The sequence below is a fragment of the Salvelinus namaycush genome, chromosome 5 (assembly GCF_016432855.1).
Source record: "Salvelinus namaycush isolate Seneca chromosome 5, SaNama_1.0, whole genome shotgun sequence".
In the NCBI taxonomy this organism is placed as follows: Eukaryota; Metazoa; Chordata; class Actinopteri; order Salmoniformes; family Salmonidae; genus Salvelinus; species Salvelinus namaycush.
Genome location: NC_052311.1, coordinates 58,293,326 through 58,315,925, shown reverse-complemented (window position 1 = coordinate 58,315,925; position 22,600 = coordinate 58,293,326). Strand labels below are relative to the sequence as shown.

The window sequence follows — 22,600 nt, the reverse complement described above, 5'->3', positions numbered from 1 at the left end:
ATGGTGTCATTTCACCTGATGAAACAAAGTGACACATGCTCCTCTTTACCACAACTCAGCCTGGATGGAGACTACATTCTGGGAGGACTATTCCAGCTGCATGAGAAGTATGGAGTGACTGGTACAGCGACTGACACTGAAAACAGAAAACCTGAGGTGCTTCAATGTCACAGGTAAGGCAAAGTCTGCTTTCACCCCTGGGGGGGAAAAACAATACTGTAAAGGTCAAACTTTTTTTGTTGCACACATTGACAGTAAAACTATGCAACCTTCTACATTCCAGGTTTAAATTTTCCTCAGCAAGCTACCAGCAGATTCAAGTCATGAGGTTTGCTATTGAAGAGATCAACAACTCCACATTGCTGTTGCCTGGTGTCAGCCTGGGCTATGAGATTTTCGACTACTGCTCAGACTTGCTCAGTTATGGGGCTGCTCTGGAATTTCTGACCCAAAAGGGAAGAGGAGCCATCCCCATGTGGAACGGTACAAACTACAGACCTAAAGTCATCTCAGTCACTGGCCCGTTTGGAAGCAGCCAAACCATCAGTGTCACCCCTCTGTACATGCCTGAGATGATTCCAATGGTAAATAGTATTTTATGGCACAATATAACCTCATGATGGTGCTATTTATTCAGTAGCTCCCTTGTGTTTGTACTCTTCGTGAATGGTTCTGTAGAACACTGCAATGTAAATGTACCTGTACTGTAATGCTTGTTCAAATATGACAATCCTTGTTCTCACAAAAGCATTATTGTTTTGTGTTTTACTTCAACAGGTGACTCATGGGGCATCAAGTGTCCAACTGAGCTACAAAAACAGATTTCCCTCCTTTTACCGAACCATTCCCAGTGACAAATATCAGGTGGAGTCTATAGTCCGTATACTCCGACAGTTAAACTGGAACTGAGTGGCTTTCATCGGTGGTGATAATGACTACAGCAGAGACGCCTTGGCAGTTTTTCAGGATGAGATTAGACCAGCTAACATCTGTTTGGCGTACCAAGACACCATTCCCCAAAACCAATCCTTAATAGGGCGTCTATTCAACAACATAGCCATGTTCAATGTCCAGGTTATTCTAGTCTTTGCCAATGTGGAGTTTGTCATTCCTTTCATCCAAAAGGCCATAGATCTCAGAGTGAAGGAGAAGATATGGATCGCTAGTGAGACATGGTCCATGAACCAAGAGTTGATCAAGAAGAGTCAGATTGAGAGGATAGGGACGGTCTTAGGTGTCACTGTACAGAGGCACAAGGACCTGAGAGGATTTGATGAGTTCATTAACAACACAGTAAAATCCAGACATGAGGATGCATGCACTGACATGGACTTGAAGGAAAGATGTGGTCAGATTTGCTCTGACTGCAACTCCACCAGTGCCCAGACAATTATTGGAGAGGACCCGACATACAGCTTTGTCATCTACTCTGCAGTGTATGCTGTGGCTCATGCACTCCACAATGCTTTGCGGTGTGGGACATGGAAATGTGCTAACTCAGAAATCATTGCTTATCCTTACATGGTAAGTGAGCTGCATCTCCTTCAACATGAAGCCTTATGGTCAACCACATCACCAAAAATATGATTATTAATTGACATTATCTTTTATTTGACCATTTTGTCTTGCATTCCCAGGTCACTGAGGCACTACAACAGGTCAAATTAAAATTGGAAAATCAAAGTATAGAGTTTGATGAGAACGGGCACTCACCAGCTCATTACGACATTGTACACTGGGACTGCAAAAATGAAACATGTTCTAATGTGGACATTGGCTCATACCTTACCAACCCCACACCAAGCTTCCATATTAATGAAACTCTCATACATTGGTTTGAGGGCACAAAGGTTAGTACTACATTCTTCAAAAGCATGCAAGTATACATTATACACCATCAAAACACTGCGTGGTATTCAAATTAGTGATAACTGATGCTGGTCTTTTCCACAGTGATATTTTAAGCTGTTCCTACTTCTTGCAGGCTCCAGTTCTGCAGTGTTCTAGTGAGTGTAAATCTGGCTCCAGAAATGTTCAAACTGGCTTCCACACCTGCTGTTTTGAGTGTGAGATCTGCGCTGATGGAAAGTACATCAACCACACAGGTACTGAGCAACATGACTTTCTGTTTTTGCCTGTAGTTTTTCCTGGACAGGTCAAGAGGTCAGAAAGAACACCTATGAATCATATGACAAGAATGATTGTTATCTGTACACATATTAGAATCTGTCACCCAGACTTTCTCTTCCAACAGCCGATCCCTACAGCTGCATAGCATGCCAAAAGGATGAGTGGGCCAGGATTGGCAGTACCTCATGCACTAAGCACTCTATAGAGTATCTGCATTCTGATGCTCCGTTGGCCATTTTTCTGATGTTCCAGGCCAGCTCCATCATCCTCATCTCAATGGCCATCTTGGTTCTGTTCCTTTGTAAGAATGACACCCCTGTAGTAAAGTCAGCCGGTGGGAGGCTCTGCTTCCTCATGTTGTGTTGCTTGTCCATGTCCTCCATCAGTGTCTTCTTCCACATCGGCAAACCCACAGAGGCCATCTGCACCTTACGCAATTCTGTGTTTGTAGTCTTCTATCTGGCCTGCCTGTCCTGTCTTGCTGTTCGCTCCCTCCAGATTGTCTGTATCTTCAAAATGGCCGCCAAACTGCCCAAAGCGTATGATTTCTGGGTCAAGCATGGGGGTCAGTGGATCACTATTATCACAACCACTGTCATAATGCTGTTTCTGTGCATTTTGTGGATAGCCATTGAAGGACCCAAGCCCAATCAGATAACATTGTATAGCGAGGTAATTTTGGATCGCACATATGGAGTCATCCCCATCTTTTATGTGATAGCAAAGCGGCAAACAGTACTGGGTATTGCATGCTTTAGTTTTGCCTACATGGGAACTGACCTGCCCAAAAACTACAACGAGGGTAAATCTATCACTTTCAGCTTGCTTATCTTCTTCATCTCTTGGGTCATCTCTCTGACGGTGCACCTGTCTACCAAAGGAAAGCACACACTCTCCGTCAATCCTTGCTCTGTGCTGTGCAGTCTGTATGGTATACTCTTTGGTTACTTCCTCCCTAAATGCAATATCATTATCATTACACCTGAGCGTAATACAGCAGCCTATTTTCAAACTGCAATCCAGAGTTACACACTTCAACCTAAATAATGTACATATGTTGAGACATATTGTTGTGTGGCACTAGAACTGCCACTATTGTGTTCTGTGATGTTTCTTTTCAGTCAATATCTATATTTTTTAATCCCATGCTGTTTCCTCCATAAAAGCATTTTAATTGTTTGCCCATTAATAAAACACTTTGTAAATTATTGTTTGTGTCGAATCAGATGACACTAGGTTAAAAACAAGTAATAGCGAGTATCAAGTGCATTTATTATCCAAAATACTTTCAAAGTTCACACTTTCACTCTACAAGAGTACAAAACTACTCTGCATTGTAGCAGGGATTCACCATATAAAAACAGGATGAACATAATGACTGAAATAAGTATTATGAAATATTATGGCATGCTCTATGAAGTGCTTAAAATAAGCTGTTGAAGTTTGACACGGCTGTACAACAAGCTGGGTGTAAACTAACAGCACCATGCCTGTAATTGTTTTCTCATCTTGTTTGGAAATTCTTTACATGAAGTTAGAGATGAGTACAGAGGCTAAGTAACACTAAAGTCCAACTGAATAACTGATTAACTCTGTGAAACAAAATAAAGGCTGATTTAGTCCCATAGAGCCTTCCTATGGTCAGTTAGTTTCCTTGATTGGAGGCAGAGTTCAGACGTCTTTACGAGTTTTTCTGAGGGACCTTGATTGTTACCTGAGGTAAAGAATAAAATATGTTTTGAAGCTTTGACATTAACACATTTTGTGAACATAGATACAGCTGCTTATGAGATGTTGCTGTTTATTACGTATGCAACGTGTGGCAACAGCGTTCATACATTTACGTATGTGGCCCAATGGGGCATGAACATTTTATCCTACAGTATTTTGGTAGTGATGGGGTCCTTACCGTTTTCACTTCAGTGTAGTTGTCCAGGCCATACTCTCCCAGCTCACGACCATTACCAGAATATTTGTAGCCACCGAAGGGGGCTTGTGCTCCAAACACATTATAGCAGTTAATCCTTAGGAGAAAGAAATGGACAAACCACATACACAATTATCGTATTTTAATGGGCCAACTTCTGGACCTTTTATACTACGGAAAGAAATTGACAATTTGATGGACATAATGTAAAATAAAGTCAGCTAGAAATCAGCGTACCAGACAGTACCAGCGCGAATTCCGCTAGAGATGTAGTGGGCCTTGTCGATGTCTTTGGTGAAGACAGCAGCTGCCAGGCCGTACTTTGTGTCGTTGGCTCTCTCAACCACCTCCTCCAGAGTCTTAAACTTCAGGATCTGCATCACCGGCCCAAAGAGCTGAACACAGACAAAGTGTTATAGAGGATAAATTCATTTAAATAATCTAACCTAAAGAGATCTGTTCTCTGAAGAGAACATGTTACACATGTATGAGCTTGTCTGGCTACTTTCCTTAGAGCTAGAATACTTAATTGAAACAATAAAGCATTCTCCTCGCCACAGTTTCGCTAAAAAGCTAAGGGATGGGAAAAAAACACTCAAATTCATACAGTGCTATGGATGCAAGAACTGACCATCCGTGATATCCCATGTATAGTTTTAACCATGTTTTGAGGCTATACATTGTTTGTTTACATTTGTTGTTTACAAACACTGGAGTAAAACAAGCTTATATTGTAGGTTCTGATGGGGTATGACAGGGTATGAACTAAGCTCATGTGTCACGTTCTGACCATAGTTCTTGTGTGTTTTGCTTGTTTTAGTGTTGGTCAGGACGTGAGCTGGGTGGGCATTCTATGTTGTGTGTCTAGTTTGTCTGTTTCTATGTTTGGCCTAATATGGTTCTCAATCAGAGGCAGATGTTTTGTGTTGTCTCTGATTGGGAATCATATATAGGTGGCTTGTTTTGTGTTGGGGTTTGTGGGTGGTTGTTTCCTGTCTTTGTGTTTCTCTGCACCAGCTAGGACTGTATCGGTTTGCCACATTTGTTATTTTGTATTCGTTGTAAGTGTTCACTGTTTATCGTTAAATTAAACATGTTGAGCACTGGCTATGCTGCGTGTTGGTCCGATCCTTGCTACACCCTCTCTTCTCGTGAAGAGGAGGAAGGCTGCCGTTACATCATGAGGCATTTATACGTTCTATTCTTTAAGAATCAATGGGTATACAGTTGAAGTCGGAAGTTTACATACACTTAGGTTTGAGTCATTAAAACTCATTTTTCAACCACTCCACAAATTTCTTGTTAACAAACTATAGTTTTGGAAAGTCGGGTAGGACATCTACTTTGAACATGACTCAAGTCATTTTTCCAACAATTGTTTACAGACAGATTATTTCACTTATAATTCACTGTATCACAATTCCAGTGGGTCAGAAGTTTACATACACCATGTTGACTGTGCCTTTAAACAACTTGGAAAATTCCAGAAAATGTCATGGCTTTAGAAGATTCTGATAAGCTAATTGACATCATTTGAGTCAATTGGAGGTGTACTTTTGGATGTATTTCAAGGCCTACCTTCAAACTCAGTGCCTCTTTGCTTGACATCATGGGAAAATGAAAAGAAATCAGCCAAGACCTCAGTAAAAGAATTGTAGACCTCCACAAGTCTGGTTCATCCTTGTGAGCAATTTCCAAACGCCTGAAGGTACCACGTTCATCTGTACAAACAATAGTACACAAGTATAAACACCATGGGACTATGCAGCCGTCATACCGCTCAGGAAGGAGACGCATTCTGTCTCCTAGAGATGACCGTACTTTTGTGCGAAAAGTGCAAATCAATCCCAGAACAACAGCAAAGGACCTTGTGAAGATGCTGGAGGAAACGGGTACAAAAGTATCTATATCCACAGTAAAACGAGTTCTATATCAACATAAACCTGAAAGGCCGCTCAGCAAGGAAGAAGCCACTGCTCCAAAACCGCCATAAAAAAAGCCAGACTCCTGTTTGCAACTGCACATGGGGACAAAGATCGTACTTTTTGGAGAAATGTCCTCTGGTCTGATGAAACAAAAATAGAACTGTTTGGCCATAGTGACCATCGTTATGTTTGGAGGAAAAAGGGGGAGGCTTGTAAGCCGAAGAACACCATCCAAACCGTGAAGCACGGGGGTGCTTTGCTGCAGGAGGGACTGGTGCACTTCACAAAATAGATGGCATCATGAGAAAGGAACATTATGTGGATATATTGAAGCAACATCTCAAGACATCAGTCAGGAAGTTAAAACTTGGTCGCAAATGGGTCTTCCAAATGGACAATGACCCCAAGCATACTTCCAAAGTTGTGGCAAAATAGCTTAAGGACAACAAAGTCAAGGTATAGGAGTGGCCATCACAAAGCCCTGACCTCAATCCCATAGAAAATTTGTGGGCAGAACTGAAAAAGCGAGTGCGAGCAAGGAGGCCTACAAACCTAACTCAGTTACACCAGCTCTGTCATGAAGAATGGGCCAAAATTCACCCAACTTATTGTGGGAAGCTTGTGGAAGACTACCCAAAACGTTTGACCCAAGTTAATCAATTTAAAGGCAATGCTACAAAATACTAATTGAGTGTATGTAAACTTCTGACCCATTGGGAATGTGATGAAAGAAATAAAAGCTGAAATATATCATTCTCTCTACTATTATTCTGACATTTCACATTCTTAAAATAAATTGGTGATCCTAACTGACCTAAGACAGGGAATTTTTACTAGTATTAAATGTCAGGAATTGTGAAAAACTGAGTTTAAATGTATTTGGCTAAGGTGTATTTAAACTTCCGACTTCAACTGTATATAATTAATTTAAAGTTCATTAAGGTTCAAAAATGAATGTAGCAACTAAGGATTCTAGCTTCAGAATAGCCACACAAATATACTTTAGACAAGCAAAATATACAGGCTTTTCTTTCCATTTTCATGGGTATAGCCAGTAGGGGGATTCTGTCAAGGCAGCCCCAAGAGCCAAAATGGTGAATCTTGACAACCAGTTTCATGAAGAGTGAGTTGTTAATTATAAATGCCATGCTGTACCTCCTCACGGGCGATGGTCATGCCGTCCTGGACATCTCCAAAGATGGTTGGTTGGATGAAGTAGCCACGGTCTGCAGCCACCCCTCCCCCGCACATCAGCTTGGCCCCCTCACTCTTACCACTGCTGATGTAGCCCAGAATCTTCTTGAACTGTTCCTCATCCACCTAGATAGGGAACCGTTTTACAGTGCTCGTAAGTGGGTTTCTTATTAATGTGTTAGGAAGAGAGCTATAAACCAAACCAGACTACAAGTGCTTGTGTATATGTATGCATGCAAGTGCGTTCTTGTAGTTGTTTTCTGATAAAGGCTCTGCATTTGGAAATGCTGGTACCACAGTTATTTCAGTACAATAGAGTGTGCAGCTCTTCTATTTTTATCCAGTGTCTTATGTTTGGGTGTGTGTCTTCAACTCCTACTCTACTCGTCTGGGCGTGTCTTCAACTCCTACTCTACTCGTCTGGGCGTGTCTTCAACTCCTACTCTACTCGTCTGGGCGTGTCTTCAACTCCTACTCTACTCGTCTGGGCGTGTCTTCAACTCCTACTCTACTCGTCTGGGCGTGTCTTCAATTCCTACTCTACTCGTCTGGGCGTGTCTTCAACTCCTACTCTACTCGTCTGGGCGTGTCTTCAACTCCTACTCTACTCGTCTGGGTGTGTCTTCAACTCCTACTCTACTCGTCTGGGTGTGTCTTCAAGTCCTACTCTACTCGTCTGGTGTGTGCACCATGCAGTATTTCTAACCTGCGGTCCCTGCTCAGTCTTCATGTTGAAGGGGTCTCCCACCACCCTGCTCTTGGCCCGCTCCACACTGCGCTCCATAAACTCATCATAGATGGTGTCCTGCACATATGTACGGGAGCCGGCACAGCAGCACTGGCCCTGGTTAAAGAACAGGGCAAAGTGGGACTGTTCCACCGCCTCCGCCACTGCAGAAAGAGAGAGAGAGAACACAGTCATACATAGCCGATATGTTTCCACTTGACGTTTTGCAGCATTGGACTCCATGAAATTGACACCTGGCCTTGGGGTGAGTAGCTGCTGGAAGTGTTGTGGAATCCAATGGGCTGCTTTAGCATTAGCAAGCCTAGCATGCTGACGAAAAAGGCAGTTTAAAAAACTAGCAGTATTTTAATCTTCTCGATTTTCCATATGGGATAATTAGGAGTACTGTGACATCTTCCATCCCTGGACTGAGGTATGTTTTCTAGCCCTATCCTGCATTTGTCACTGCGGTGCAAACATTATAGCTGAGCAAAGTTTCGACTTGAAGAGGAAGGTGTATAACCTCAAGTCGAAACATATCGGCTAAGTCAGACACAGCAATCGCAATCAAACAAATAAAGACACACAGGCAAACATGCACATGCCGTAGTAGATTTCAGAGGAGGCTGGTGGGAGGTACTATAGGAGGACGGGCTCATTGTAATGCTGGAATGGAATAAACAAAACGGTATCAAACACGTCAAACATATGGAAACCACGTTTGTGTAACGGCGTTCCTCCTCCTCTTCATCCGAAGAGGAGGAGCAGGGATTAAACCAAAATGCAGCGTCTTGATATGACATGATTTATTTAAGTAAAGACGAAAACACGAACTTCACTAGAAACTAAACAAAACAACAAACGGAGTAGACGAACCTGAACATAAGAACTTACATAACACGAAGAACTCACGAACAGGAAAATGACTACACAAAACGACGAACGAACGAAACAGTCCCGTATGGTGCAAACAAACACAGACACAGGAGACAACCACCCACCACAAACAAAGTGAAAACACCTACCTTAATATGATTCTCAATCAGAGGAGATGATAACCACCTGCCTCTAATTGAGAACCATATCAGGTACCCAAAACCAACATAGAAACAGAAAACATAGACTGCCCACCCAAACTCACGTCCTGACCAACTAACACATACAAAAACTAACAGAAAACAGGTCAGGAACGTGACAGTTTGACTCCGTTCCATTAATTCCATTAGTCATTACAATGAGCCTGTACTCCTATAACTCATCCCATCAGCCTCCTGTGGTAGATGTCCTTCGTTGTAAAAGTAGCAGCTGTCTGCTGCAATTGATACTTCATAAATAAAACGGAGACCACACTTTCCTTAAGATATTGCTGTAGCTGACTATCCAAATTAAGTGTTCCCATTTTTGACATATTTATAACTGGATGCCCATCCCAAAAGTAAAGTTGCCTTGAGCCATACTCACTGTTGGCATCAGACATGATTATGTTGGGGCTCTTTCCTCCCAGCTCCAGAGTGACCTTCTTCAGGTTGCTGGAGCCAGATGCCTGCTGGATCAGGTGACCTACCTGGACACATAGAGCATGGAGCTGCTTAGACAGCACAGGGCTCATTCTCATACATACACTAATACACCAAAACACATTGGCCATTTGAAAGCAGTGACTCAGTTCTTTGAGATGCCTGAGGTATGGGCGGTCTGTCTTACCTCAGTAGATCCTGTGAAAGCCACCTTATCCACATCCATGTGGGAGGCGATGGCAGAACCAGCAGATGGACCCATACCAGGCAGGATGTTCACCACACCTGGAGGGAAACCAACCTGAGAGGAGAGAGAGAGAGAGGAGAGAGCTTAAGAAATGTGGTAAGGAGGGTGTGTGTGTGTGTGTATTAGTGTACCAACCTCCTTGATGAGACTGGCCACATACAGGGCAGTGAGGGGGGTCTGCTCAGCCACCTTCATCACCACAGTGTTGCCTGTAGCCAGAGCTGGCCCCAGCTTCCATGCCTGCATCAGCAGAGGGAAGTTCCACTGAGGGAAGATAGAGAGAGGAAGAGAGTGAACGGTAGAGTGAAGACAGACCATATCAAACGTGTGCATAAACTCATGCAAAGTACACAGACATAAATCCATGCAGGCACTCAACACATTAAAGTCCAGGCTGCCACTATATACCACACAGCCTTGCAGCTCTACCAGGTTTTGGAGGCAGGGTGTCACCTTAAATTACATATCCAAATCATGTTCAAATTGCGAATATGAACTATTGAGAAAGTATATTGAGAATGTTTCTTAAGATTCATCAAGGAGGTCCATCCCTAACCCCTGAACGGTTTAAGATTCATCAAGGAGGTCCATTCCTAACCCCTGAACAGCTTAAGATTCATCAAGGAGGTCCATTCCTAACCCCTGAACAGTTTAAGATTCATCAAGGAGGTCCATTCCTAACCCCTGAACAGCTTAAGATTCATCAAGGAGGTCCATTCCTAACCCCTGAACAGTTTAAGATTCATCAAGGAGGTCCATTCCTAACCCCTGAACAGCTTAAGATTCATCAAGGAGGTCCATCCCTAACCCCTGAACGGTTTAAGATTCATCAAGGAGGTCCATTCCTAACCCCTGAACAGTTTAAGATTCATCAAGGAGGTCCATTCCTAACCCCTGAACAGTTCCTTCACTCACTCACCGGGATGATCTGGCCACACACACCAATGGGCTCATGACGGGTGTAGCAGAAGAAGTCTCCATCGATGGGAATGGTCTTCCCCTCCCACTTATCTGCCCAGCCTGCACAGTACCTGTGCACACACATGCACACACAGACAGTAAACACTTGGACTCAAGAATCCTCAAAAATATTACACCTTTCAGATATATCAAAAGGGATTTGGGGGATGTCAATATTTCTCAACTGCATTAAGTACTCACTACATTCCATATTCAGTAAATACCAGGAGGACACTCGACTCAGTAGGGCTACCATGTATAAATGTTTATTATGAAATAGAACTGCAGCAACTATAGTTCAGATATCAAGAGTAGAAGGAAATGTGTATTTTTTCAAAGAAGGAAACTGTAAATGAGTCTATTTCCAATCCATTAAAAGGTAAACAAGCAGACAGTAGATTGAGATAGTGATTGGATCCACAGTGAGTATACAGCAAGCAGTCTAGGTCATGGTGCTGTGTGCCAGCCAATCAAATAAGGGAGGTTTGGCAGTCTGCAGTCACATTCTTGTAAGAACTAATTCACAGTCAGTCTCACCCTCTTTTTCCCCCTTTCTTTCCCACCATTCTGTCTCTGCCTCGCCCTACAACTTCACACACACTTGAAATGTAACATAAACATTCAACCATATAGCATAACGCCACATCTGGCACTTAAGATTCATGACAACTCATACATTTTGGTTTGCAGAAAGTAATAATAATAAATGTATTATACAGAATAATTATACAGAATAATATCAAAGTGCATAAAATAAAAACCAAATAGAACGTTAGAAGGCAACTGACACAAAGAACACAGCTGACACTACAAGGGACAAGGTCACCAAGGAGCACAGCTATCAACAGAAAACCTTCCTAAAGAGAAAGGTTTTTAGGCCCGTTTTAAAGGATCCCAGAGTCTGTGGTGCCTTCAGGTGATCCGGGAGAGCATTCCAGAGGCTGGGGGCAGTCGAGCTGAAAGCCTGATCCCCCAAGGATAAAATGCATGCGTTCATTTCACTGCTCTCACACTTACACACTGCAATTTATATTACTGTGACTGACCTGAGGCACTTGACCACCATGGGCACGTCCACGCTGTAGGATACGGCATAGGGCTTCCCATTGTCCAGGGTCTCCAGTTCCTATGGCAAAATAAGGTCAAAGTGTCAACAGAGTTCCGCCATGGCCTAACTGATGAAGTTTAAATGAGGACAGATAGTAGCAAGGCTGTATTCTGTATTACGTAACATTGTCAAACAAAGGTGTCATTGTACACTGATGATTCATGTTTTCTTTTAAATCCACAATTTGGATCCCTCCACAGCCTCAAAGGATCTAGATGGCAGCTTCATTAAATAGTACCCGCAAAACACCAGTCTCAACATCAACAGTGAAGAGGCGACTCCAGGATGCTGGCCTTCTAGGCAGAGTTGCAAAGAAAAAGCCATATCTCAGACTGGCCATTAAAAGGAAAATATTAAGATGGGCAAAAGAACACAGACACTGGACAGAGGAACTCTGCCTAGAAGGCCAGCATTCCGGAGTCGCCTCTTCACTGATGACGTTGAGACTGTTATTTTGCGGGTACCATTTAATGAAGCTGCCAGTTGAGGACTTGTGAGGCTTCTGTTTCTCAAACTAGACACTCTAATGTACTTGTCCTCTTGCTCAGTTCTGCACCGGGGCCTCCCACTTCTCTTTCTATTCTGGTTAGAGCCTGTTTGCGCTGTTCTGTGAAGGGAGTAGTACACAGCGTAGTACGAGATCTTACATTTCTTGGCAATTTCTAGCATGGGATAGCCTTCATTTCTCAGAACAAGAATAGACTGACGAATTTCAGAAGAAAGTTCTTTGTTTCTGAGCATTTTGAGCCTGTAATCGAACCCACAAATGCTGATGCTCCAGATACTCAACTAGTCTAAAGAAGGCCAGTTTTATTGCTCCTTTAATCAGCACAGCAGTTTTCAGCTAACATAATTGCAAAAGGGTTTTTGAATGATCAATTAGCCTTTTAAAATGATAAACTTGGATTAGCTAACACAACGTGCCATTGGAACACAGGAGTGATGGTTGCTGATAATGGGCCACTGTACGCCTACGTACATATTCCATAAAAAAATCAGCTGTTTCCAACTACAATAGTCATTTACACTATTAGCAATGTCTACACTGTATTTCTGATCAATTTGATGTTATTTTAATGGACAAAAATGTGATTTTCTTTCAAAAACAAGGACATTTCAGAGTGACCCCAAACTTTTGAACGGTAGTGTGTGTGTGTGTATATATATATTTGTGTTTTTTTTACAAAAAAATATATGGGGGATTGGAAACAATGCAGACAATTACATTGCTGGACGCCATCTGCAATAATAAAGCTGATCTACCCCCTAACAAATGTTAATTAAAAAAATGTCAATACCTTCCTAGAAAGAGCTAATAGATATCCAGTGTTGTACACAGAAGCATACAGTATGTATTTAGAGGTAGGCTCTGTAACATGCTGCTAATGGGCAAAACAGATGTTTTACTATAACATTGTCATATCAAATTACAGGGACTATTTACTGCTACAGGGTGTTAATCAGTTCAGAGTCCAGTTAAACACCAGTAACCCTCACTTTAGTTAGGTCACATTAGAATCCAATATTTTGAAGGGGAAAAAAAGAGACTGTTGCACAAGCAAGACAAAACCCGGGGAATGAATTGGCTCATCGTCATCAGAGTGAATCAAAGATTATCGTCGTCCACACACCATTTATTTGGCTTGGCAAATGGGAAAACAAGAGTATATGTGGTCAACATAACACACACGACAAAACGTATCTAGATACAACATTTACAGGCACATACAGTTCATGTTGAAGACATTGGACTGTACATACTTAAACAGATTGGCCTGTCTTACAAGTACCGATGAGTCACTGGCTTGGCTCTGGACAGACTCCCTCTCACATACACACCATATCCATATATAACATGTAGGTAGAGCCGGTTCCGTGGACAGAATCATTGCTATTTCCAGTCCTGATGGACCTTGCACCCCTGATAAGCCAATCTGACAGTAGTTAATCAAGTCCAATCTAAATACTGTACTAACAATCCTATTGTCAATCCTAACAATCCTAATATCTGATTTTAGCAGGGCCTCATTTACCAGGCAAAGTAGGGCAGCTTCCTGTGCTGAAGCTGTTCATTATTTTATCAAAACAAGCCCAGAGAAACCCTTTCACCACTATAGCCTTTCCCCTATTACTTTCGCCAAACCTGTAACATAACACCAACAACTATGTTTTGTGTATGTCTTGTAAGAGCAGCACTAAGGAATTATTTTACTCCACTTCCACAGCGGTTTCTCAGTGTTGATCATGTGACCTAGCCGTGACCCTGCATCTCTATCTCTGCCATGTGACTTCAGCGTGGGAGCTGCTCAGGTCAGCAACCTGTGGAATACAGGACTAACAGTGACTCTGCAAAATATGGCGCTGCTGTTTACAAGCCAAATAAATCTATCTGAACATACTTTTTTAAAGATAATATTTCTGAGTAAAACGTTTCCACCACTGGAAGGTAACATTTGTCATCAGACAAAGCAGTATGTCAGTGCCACACAAGTCAACTCTAATACAATCCAAACAATTTAGCTTTCTTTGGCATGAGTGCCAGAACAGGAATGTTGTGCATCTAATTAGCCGCTCATAACACCACTTCAGGTTAATCATTTATTTCCATTGACCAGCAGAAATGGGACGGAGTCACTGACCGCTAGGTAGGCTGTGTCCCTCTCGATTGCGTCTGCCAGCCGGCTCAGGAGCAGCCCGCGGTCCGACGCGTCCATACGTCGCCATGGTGACCCAAACCTGAAGGCCTCCCTGGCAGCCTTCACAGCCTTGTCCACATCTGCCTGGAAAGAGGGAGGAGGCCACAGAGGGAAAACAGAGGGAGATGAAAAGACAAGCAAACCAAATCAGAAATATTAGATTATATAATTTGAAAAATGGAAAACAGAAAGGAAAACAATGCACACTGCTGCTCATGCTCGCAGGTGATATTTATTTACAACAACGTTTCAACCCTTAGGTCAACAGGCATCATTTAAAAAAATAACATCAAGTAATTCAATTGCAACAGTGTAATAACACAAAAAGATGGTCACACACCTGGCCCCTGCAAGATTGTGCTCTAATTACACCTGTTGTTACGGTTAACTTTTCCCCATGGTTATTTTACCCTCTCGTCCTCCTACCACACCTAATTGTCATGTTTCTGCTTCAGGCAACTTGTTGTTGTCTTAGCGTGCCAAGGATGTTGTCACGTTCTGACCTTTATTTCCTTTGTTTTGTCTTTATTTAGTATGGTCAGGGCGTGAGTTGGGGTGGGCAGTCTATGTTTGTATTTCTATGTTTTGCTATTTCTGTGTTTGGCCTGATATGGTTCTCAATCAGAGGCAGCTGTCAATCGTTGTCCCTGATTGGGAACCATATTTAGGTAGCCTGTTTTGTGTTGGGTTTTGTGGGTGGTTGTTTTCAGTCTTTGTGTGTCTGCACCAGATAGAACTGTTTCGGTTGTCACTTTTGTTGTTTTGTATTTTGAGTGTTCACCTTTATTAAAGTAAGATGAACAATTACCACGCTGCGCATTGGTCCTCCGATCCTTCTAACTTATCCTCCTCAGACGAGGAAGACGACAGCCGTTACAGAACAACCCACCAAAACAGGACCAAGCAGCGTGGTAACAGGCAGCGGCAGCAGGAGCAGCGCAAGAAGGAGGAATGGACATGGGAGGACGAGTTGGATGGCAAAGGACCCTGGACAGAGCCAGGGGAATATCGCCGCCCCAAAGCAGAGCTGGAGGCAGCAAAAGCAGAGAGGCGGCATTATGAGGAGCTAGCACGGCAGAGTGGCTGGAAGCCCGAGAGGCAGCCCCAAAAATGTATTGGGGGGGGCACACGGGAAGTATGGCTAAGCCAGGTAGGAGACCTGAGGCAACTCCCTGTGCTTACCGTGGAGAGCGTCGTACCGGGCAGGCACCATGTTATGCGGTGGAGCGCACGGTGTCCCCAGTACGCGTTCATAGCCCGGTGCGGTACATCCCAGCTCCTCGTATTGGCTAGAGTGGGCATCGAGCCAGGTGCCATGAAGCCGGCTCAGCGCATCTGGTCTCCAGTACGTCTCCTCGGGCCGGTGTACATGGCACCAGCCTTACGCATGGTGTCCCTGGTTCGCCAGCTCAGCCCAGTGCGGGCTATTTCACCTCGCCGCACTGGCCTGGCTATGGGGAGCATTCAACCAGGTAAGGTTGGGCAGGCTCGGTGCTTCCAGACCTCCTGTGCGCCTTCACGGTCCGGTCTATCCGGTGCCACCTCCTCGTACCAGCCCAGTACCACCAGTGCCAACACCACGCACCAGGCTTCCTGTGCGTCTCCAGAGTCCAGTACGCCCTGTTCCTCCTCCCTGCACTCGCCCTGAGGTGCGTGTCCTCAGCCCGGTACCACCAGTGCCGGTACCACGCACCAGGCATCCAGTGCGTCTCCAGAGTCCAGTACGCCCTGTTCCTCCTCCCCGCACTCGCCCAGTGGTGCGTGTCCCCAGCCCGGTACCACCAGTTTCGGCACCACGCCTACTGTGCGCCTCAGCAGGCCAGAGCTGCCCGTCTGTCCAGCGCCGCCTGAGCTGCCCGTCTGTCCCGCGCCGCCTGAGCTGCCCGTCTGTCCAGCGCCGCCTGAGCTGCCCGTCTGTCCAGCGCCGCCTGAGCCGTCCGTCTGTCCAGCGCCGTCTGAGCCGCCCGTCTGTCCAGCGCCGTCAGAGCCGCCCGTCTGTCCTGAGCCGTCAGACCTGCCCGTCTGTCCTGAGCCGCCAGAGCCGCCCGCCAGTCAGGAGCCGCCAGAGCCGCCCGCCAGTCAGGAGCCGCCAGAGCCGCCTGCCAGTCAGGAGCCGCCCGCCAGTCAGGAGCCGCCAGAGCCGCCCGCCAGTCAGGAGTTGCCAGAGCCGCCCGTCAGTCCGGAGCTGCCCCTCAGTCCGGAGCTACCCCTCAGTCCTGAGCTACCTCTCAGTCATGAGCTACCTCTCAGTCCTGAGCTACCCCTCAGTCCTGAGCTACCCCTCAGTCCAGAGGCGCCCCTCAGTCCAGAGGCGCTCCTCAGTCCAGTGGGGCCCTTTATTAGGGTTCCCAGGCCAAGGTCGGCGGCGATGATCGCCGCTCAAAGGACGCTAAGAAAGCGGACAAAGACAATGGTGGAGTGGGTCCACGTCCAGCGCCAGAGCCGCCACCGCGGACAGATGCCCACCCAGACCCTCCCCTATAGGTTCAGGTTTTGCGACCGGAGTCCGCACCTTGGGGGGGGGGGGGGGGGGGGGGTACTGTCACGTTCTGACCTTTATTTCCTTTGTTTTGTCTTTATTTAGTATGGTCAGGGTGTGAGTTGGGGTGGGCAGTCTATGTTTGTATTTCTATGTTTTGCTATTTCTGTGTTTGGCCTGATATGGTTCTCAATCAGAGGCAGCTGTCAATCGTTGTCCCTGATTGGGAACCATATTTAGGTAGCCTGTTTTGTGTTGGGTTTTGTGGGTGGTTGTTTTCAGTCTTTGTGTGTCTGCACCAGATAGAACTGTTTCGGTTGTCACTTTTGTTGTTTTGTATTTTGAGTGTTCACCTTTATTAAAGTAAGATGAACAATTACCACGCTGCGCATTGGTCCTCCGATCCTTCTAACTTATCCTCCTCAGACGAGGAAGATGACAGCCGTTACAGATGTAGTGGTGTTGAATACAGAAACAGTGAGGGACCTGTTCAAATGCTTTGAAAATGCCGTCTTCCTCCCTTCCTTGAGACAGTCATTACGACTGCATAGGTCCAAGCTATGTAGGCTAGTGGAATACCTGCTTTCACCAATCCAATTATATTAGATCAGTGATTACTCCAAGGAATCGAGCATGTAAGTCTTGTAATTAGACAGAACAGAGCCAGGTTTCAAGGCAGTTCCAGCCACTGACCTTGTCTGCCTCAGCCACCTGACAGATGACCTCTCCTGTGGCTGGGTTGATGGTGGGGAAGGACCTCTTGCTGACGGCATCCTGCCACTCGTTATTGATGAACAGCTGTAATGAGACAGAGGAGATTTGATTAGGCTCTATGTTTAGATTACATATGTTATCACAACTCTTTGATCCAATAGACCGAAAATAAATTGGAGCCAGTATAAACACTGTATTGTTCAGTTGCATCCCATTACGTCCCTTCAGTTTTTATTTGTGCAGTATTGTAAGATACTGTCTCTGACATAATATTACAATGGTTTAGAAGTCTCTTTATAAATTCCCCCAAAACAATTGAACAGAAACACATGCATGTACATGTGTTGTGGCTGTCTATGTACAAGCTGGTCTTTCAACTCTAGCAAACGTTTTATTAATGCAACCCAGGAAGGTTTCTGGCTGTCTGTCACATTACAGTTTTGCACAACACCATCATACCCAACAATTATCTAGTGTATATGTAATTCAGTTGACCTAATGTATCGGATAAGTACGTTCTCACAAGGTTCAATCAGGTCAAGTGTTTCAAATGTCAACAAGAGTTATCAACAAGTAGGCTAGCTAGTCAAGCAACAACAAATAATGCATCTAGTCCAAAAGATATTGCAATTCTCACGTATGCCTAGTTGCCTTGCAATGAATTGCACATGACAGAAATACACTAAACCGATCATTTCAGTCGTGTGCAACAATGACAATAGCTACTCAACAGGTCATTCAACAGGTCAATGCTTATCGCTTACCTTGTTATAATGGACTTGGGGCTGTGCGCTTGGAACCGGGATGGCGGCCGCCGAATACTGACAATTGGAAATGCCAGAGATTCTAGGCAAAGTTCGGGATAACACAATTCGAAGCATGGTTCTCCTTCAACACAAAGGTGTTTGTCAACCAGGGAGAGTGGAGAGCGGGCTTTCACAAAGTATTGTACAGTGAAGTCGATCGTCATCTGTCACCCGCCCCCAAGAGCATGCACAGTAGAGCCTTCCTTAGATTACGTTTTCAAAGTGAAATGTAGGCTATAGCGCCTACATCAATACCGTTCAAGTTCATAAAGGGGAAAACAGTGGGGTAAAACATAACATAAATGAAATAAAAATAGCAAATCAGACCTCAAAAACACATTTTGTTACAATATTTAACTTCATCTTTGCAACAGCCTCCCCAACATCCAAAAGAATGGAGAGTAAACTGTTGGGTAAGGGAAACATTAACAAAGCAATATTATAAATGAGGGCACATTTTCAACACAAGAAATCATGAGCAAAAACAAGCAGACAGGTTATGCACACCCTCATTCCCAGTGGTGTAAAGTACTTAAGTAGTGTAGGAGTGTGCCCATGGCTATCCATAAATTAAAAAAACATTGTGCTGTCTGGTTTGCTTAATATAAGGAATTTGTCATTATTTATACTTTTTCTTTAACTTTTTATACTTAAGTATATTTTAGAAATTACATTTACTTTTGTATACTTAAGTATTGTATATTTAAAACCAAATACTTTTATGATTTTACTCAAGTAGAATTTTAGGGTGATTATGCAACTACGGGCACTTCTATGTCCTCGGGTCAATTTTGGGGATTTTATAAAAAATAAAACAAATACAAATATTTGTATGTTAAGTTCACACCGGAATCACCCCATACTTTTTTAAACATCTCTCTATCAAGTATTCTAGCTACTTTTCAGATGCATTTTATACCTCAATTTCACTATTGTAACGTCCTGACCAGAGTTCTTATGTGTTTTGCTTGTTTAGTGTTGGTCAGGACGTGAGCTGGGTGGGAATTCTATGTTGTGTGTCTAGTTTGTCTGTTTCTGTGTCCAGCCTAATATGGTTCTCAATTAGAGGCAGCTGTCAATCGTTGTCCCTGATTGAGAATCATATATTAGGAGGCTTGTTTTGTGTTAGGATTTTGTGGGTGATTGTTTCCTGTCTCTGTGTTTGTGTTCTGCACCAGATAGGACTGTCTCGGCTTTCACGTTTGTTCTTTGTTAATGTTCACCGTTTATCGTCTTATTAAACATGTTGAACAATAACCGCGCTGCATTTTGGTCCTCTCCTTCATCCCAGGAAGAAAGCCATTACAACTATTTTGCCCTTGTCCCTGACCCAGACTTTTAAGCTTCTACTATGTCTTTCTCTGAGAAAACATTAATAATTACACATTATATAATGTTATGTACTACTGAAAGAGTCAATTAAATAAAATCTAAGACAGACTTTAAAGAGAACAGTTGCAATGGATCAGGCAACACACCACCTCAGTCACCAGATGACTTGCAGCCAGAACATGAGGCTAACATACGTTCCCCTAACTTACCTGCCCTGATACCCCTTCCTCATGGTCTGCAACAGGAATGAGAAGTCGAATACTTGCTGGAAGGAAAAAGGTTGGAAGAGGTCGCTCAAAAGCATACAGAGATCTTAGTATGACAAATGTCAAACTTGATAATGCTTTACGGAAAGCTGAGAAATACAAAAAAAGGTATGATCGACTGATGAACAAAATGGAGAGACAAGATTCCCCAAAGACAAAACAGCAAATGAAGGGAACTCTGAAGAACTTGAGAAGGATTTTATTGTTTCAAAATACCATCATTGTAGAGTTAAAACAAAACTATTAACAAAATGTGCAGTGCCAAGGACAAACAAGTGGCTTCAAAAATGCTCAGAGGCAACATCCTGAGAAAGTATGGCCTGGTCAAAGCCGCAAACAGAGAATTTAGCTTTTCAGCAAAAGCAATGAGGGCAAATGAAAACAGGCCATCAAGTCTTCAATACTCCAGGAAAAATCAGTGTAACAGAATTAGCACTGCCACAGAAGAGAAGATCACTAGATTCTATGAACGTGATGACAACAGCAGAGCAACAACAGGGAAAAAGGACACACTAACAAGGAACAAGAAGAAAAAACAGAAGCGCTTCTTGAATGGCACAATTCAGAACCTTTATCAGAAGTTTAAGGGAATATTCAGATATTCAAATTTCCTACTGTGAATTCTGCAAAAGACGTCCTTTTTGGGTTGTCAAGTCAGCAGTCCAAGATAAGGACACATGTCTTTGCAAAACCCTCACCAACCTCCAGTTCATGGCTGACAAACTACAGTATCACAAAGTGATAAGCTGCAACAACAATGAGAACCGTATTGAGTCTTTCTGCTGTGAGAACCTGAAGAAAGAGTGCATGTACACAGAGTTCTCCCTTTGCCAAGCCAAAGAGCTTAACAATCTGACTTTGATGCTGGATAGCAGACATGGTGGTTTGAGTGGAAAAACAAAGCTGAAGAGAGAGAGAAGGAAAAACAAAGAGGGAAACATGGAGAAGTTCCCTGTACATCTGACAGTAATAGAAAAGGTGTGTGGCACACTGCAGATTCTACTGGAGGACTTCTCCAAAGGATTGAAAGAGAAGTTGGGGAAACACATGTACAACTTTCGACACCAATACTCCAAACTGAGAGAATTAAAAGAGAATCTGCGGAAAGAGGAGATCATCGTGCATATTGACTTTGCAGAGAACTCAGGGGCGCAACTTTCACTGGGGACGGGGACGGGGATGGGGGGAATGCCCCCCTCACATTCTGAAATTGCATTTTTGTCCCCTCCAGTTTTATCATTTGAATGTGATACAAAATTGAGGCAATGGTGTGCTTTAGGACCATGCAGACACCTCTGAGCGGTCGGCTATGCTGGTTGGAGTGTTTATCCAACTGGATCAAACAAATAATAATAATTACCCCCCCCCCCCCCCCACTTCTAAAACCAAAGTTGTGCCACTGAGAGAACTACCTGCGTAAATACACCAGTGAAATCCAGGCAGTTCACTTTGGTGATTCTCACATGCAGGTGACCCTCCACACCTGTGTTGGACATATCACAAATGATACCATTTCATTTTGCTCACTGAGCTCTTCTATGCGGATGACCCCTCTGCAATCTGGGCTTATCTCTCAAAACCACTGGCCTACTTCCTTGAGCTCTGCCCACTTTTGGAATCTTACTTTTTCTTAACTGAATTACATGTTCTACAATGGTTGTTCAAAGTGTTTGCAATAAAATATTGTTTTCATAAGTTTTATTTTACATAGATGTCATTTCCACCACACCTTGTCATTTCCACCACATCCATATTTTTAGGTAAATTAGTATAGTATGTATAATTTACATTTATTGATTTGTTTTAGATAGGGAAATCATATGGTTGTTATCATAATCTCACAAAAAGGTTGGGTGGAAATATCTTATTTCATGATAAATAAATCTTTTCAGCTGTCACAAAGGCAAGTTTATATATTCAGGCGTTGTGTTGAATTATTTATTTTAGGAAAACCTTAAAAATCACTTAAAATAATATTCAATGCAAGTTAATGTACAAATGTATAAGAAATGTGTTATAAAATAATTGTATGATATTTCATTTTCAACTAAAACTAACACCTCAAAACAAGATATGGTATCAAGAACAAGATGAAACTAGCTGAAACAAGCCACTTAGATTCTCCACATGGCAGTTTGTCATTGCTGCTAGTTATCTAGCCATCCAGAACCACAACAACTCACAAACTTCTGCACCATTAAGGGAGTGAACATGCACATTGTTTTTGTGAAGTTGTCAGCTAACCAATCTACAGGCTATTTAGTGTTGTCTAAATCAAATGATCCATAGCCTATAGCCTATAGGCTACAAAGTACAGTTATATTTCTAAGATAGCTGCTGGGATGGTGTAAATACAACTAGTGTAACGGCAGCCTTCCCTCTCTTCACTAGAAGAGGGGGTGAAACAGGGATCGGACCAACACGCAGCGTAGCCAGTGCTCAACATGTTTAATTAAACAAAAACAGTGAACACTTACAACGAACAAAATAACAAAGTGTGGCAAACCGAAACAGTCCTATCTGGTGCAGAACACAAACACAGAGACAGGAAACAACCACCCACAATCCCCAA

At 43.4% G+C, this 22,600-nt stretch overlaps 1 protein-coding gene and 1 pseudogene across 1 annotated transcript; one reads left to right on the top strand and one right to left on the bottom strand.

Moving 5' to 3' along the window:
- Positions 1 to 3,201, top strand: LOC120047210 (annotated as a pseudogene).
- A 180-nt stretch (positions 3,202 to 3,381) lies between these two features.
- LOC120048535 (aldehyde dehydrogenase, mitochondrial-like) lies at positions 3,382 to 18,610 on the bottom strand. Its single transcript, XM_038994599.1, has 13 exons — positions 18,389 to 18,610; positions 17,604 to 17,708; positions 14,375 to 14,515; positions 11,674 to 11,753; positions 10,587 to 10,698; positions 9,803 to 9,931; positions 9,608 to 9,721; positions 9,365 to 9,467; positions 7,883 to 8,067; positions 7,138 to 7,302; positions 4,295 to 4,452; positions 4,040 to 4,154; positions 3,382 to 3,844 (listed from the first exon to the last, which is right to left on the bottom strand). Exons 1-13 carry the CDS (start codon positions 18,503 to 18,505, stop codon positions 3,812 to 3,814), a joined length of 1,557 nt encoding a protein of 518 aa, XP_038850527.1. The 5' UTR covers positions 18,506 to 18,610; the 3' UTR covers positions 3,382 to 3,811.
- Between the last annotated feature and the right edge of the window lie 3,990 nt (positions 18,611 to 22,600).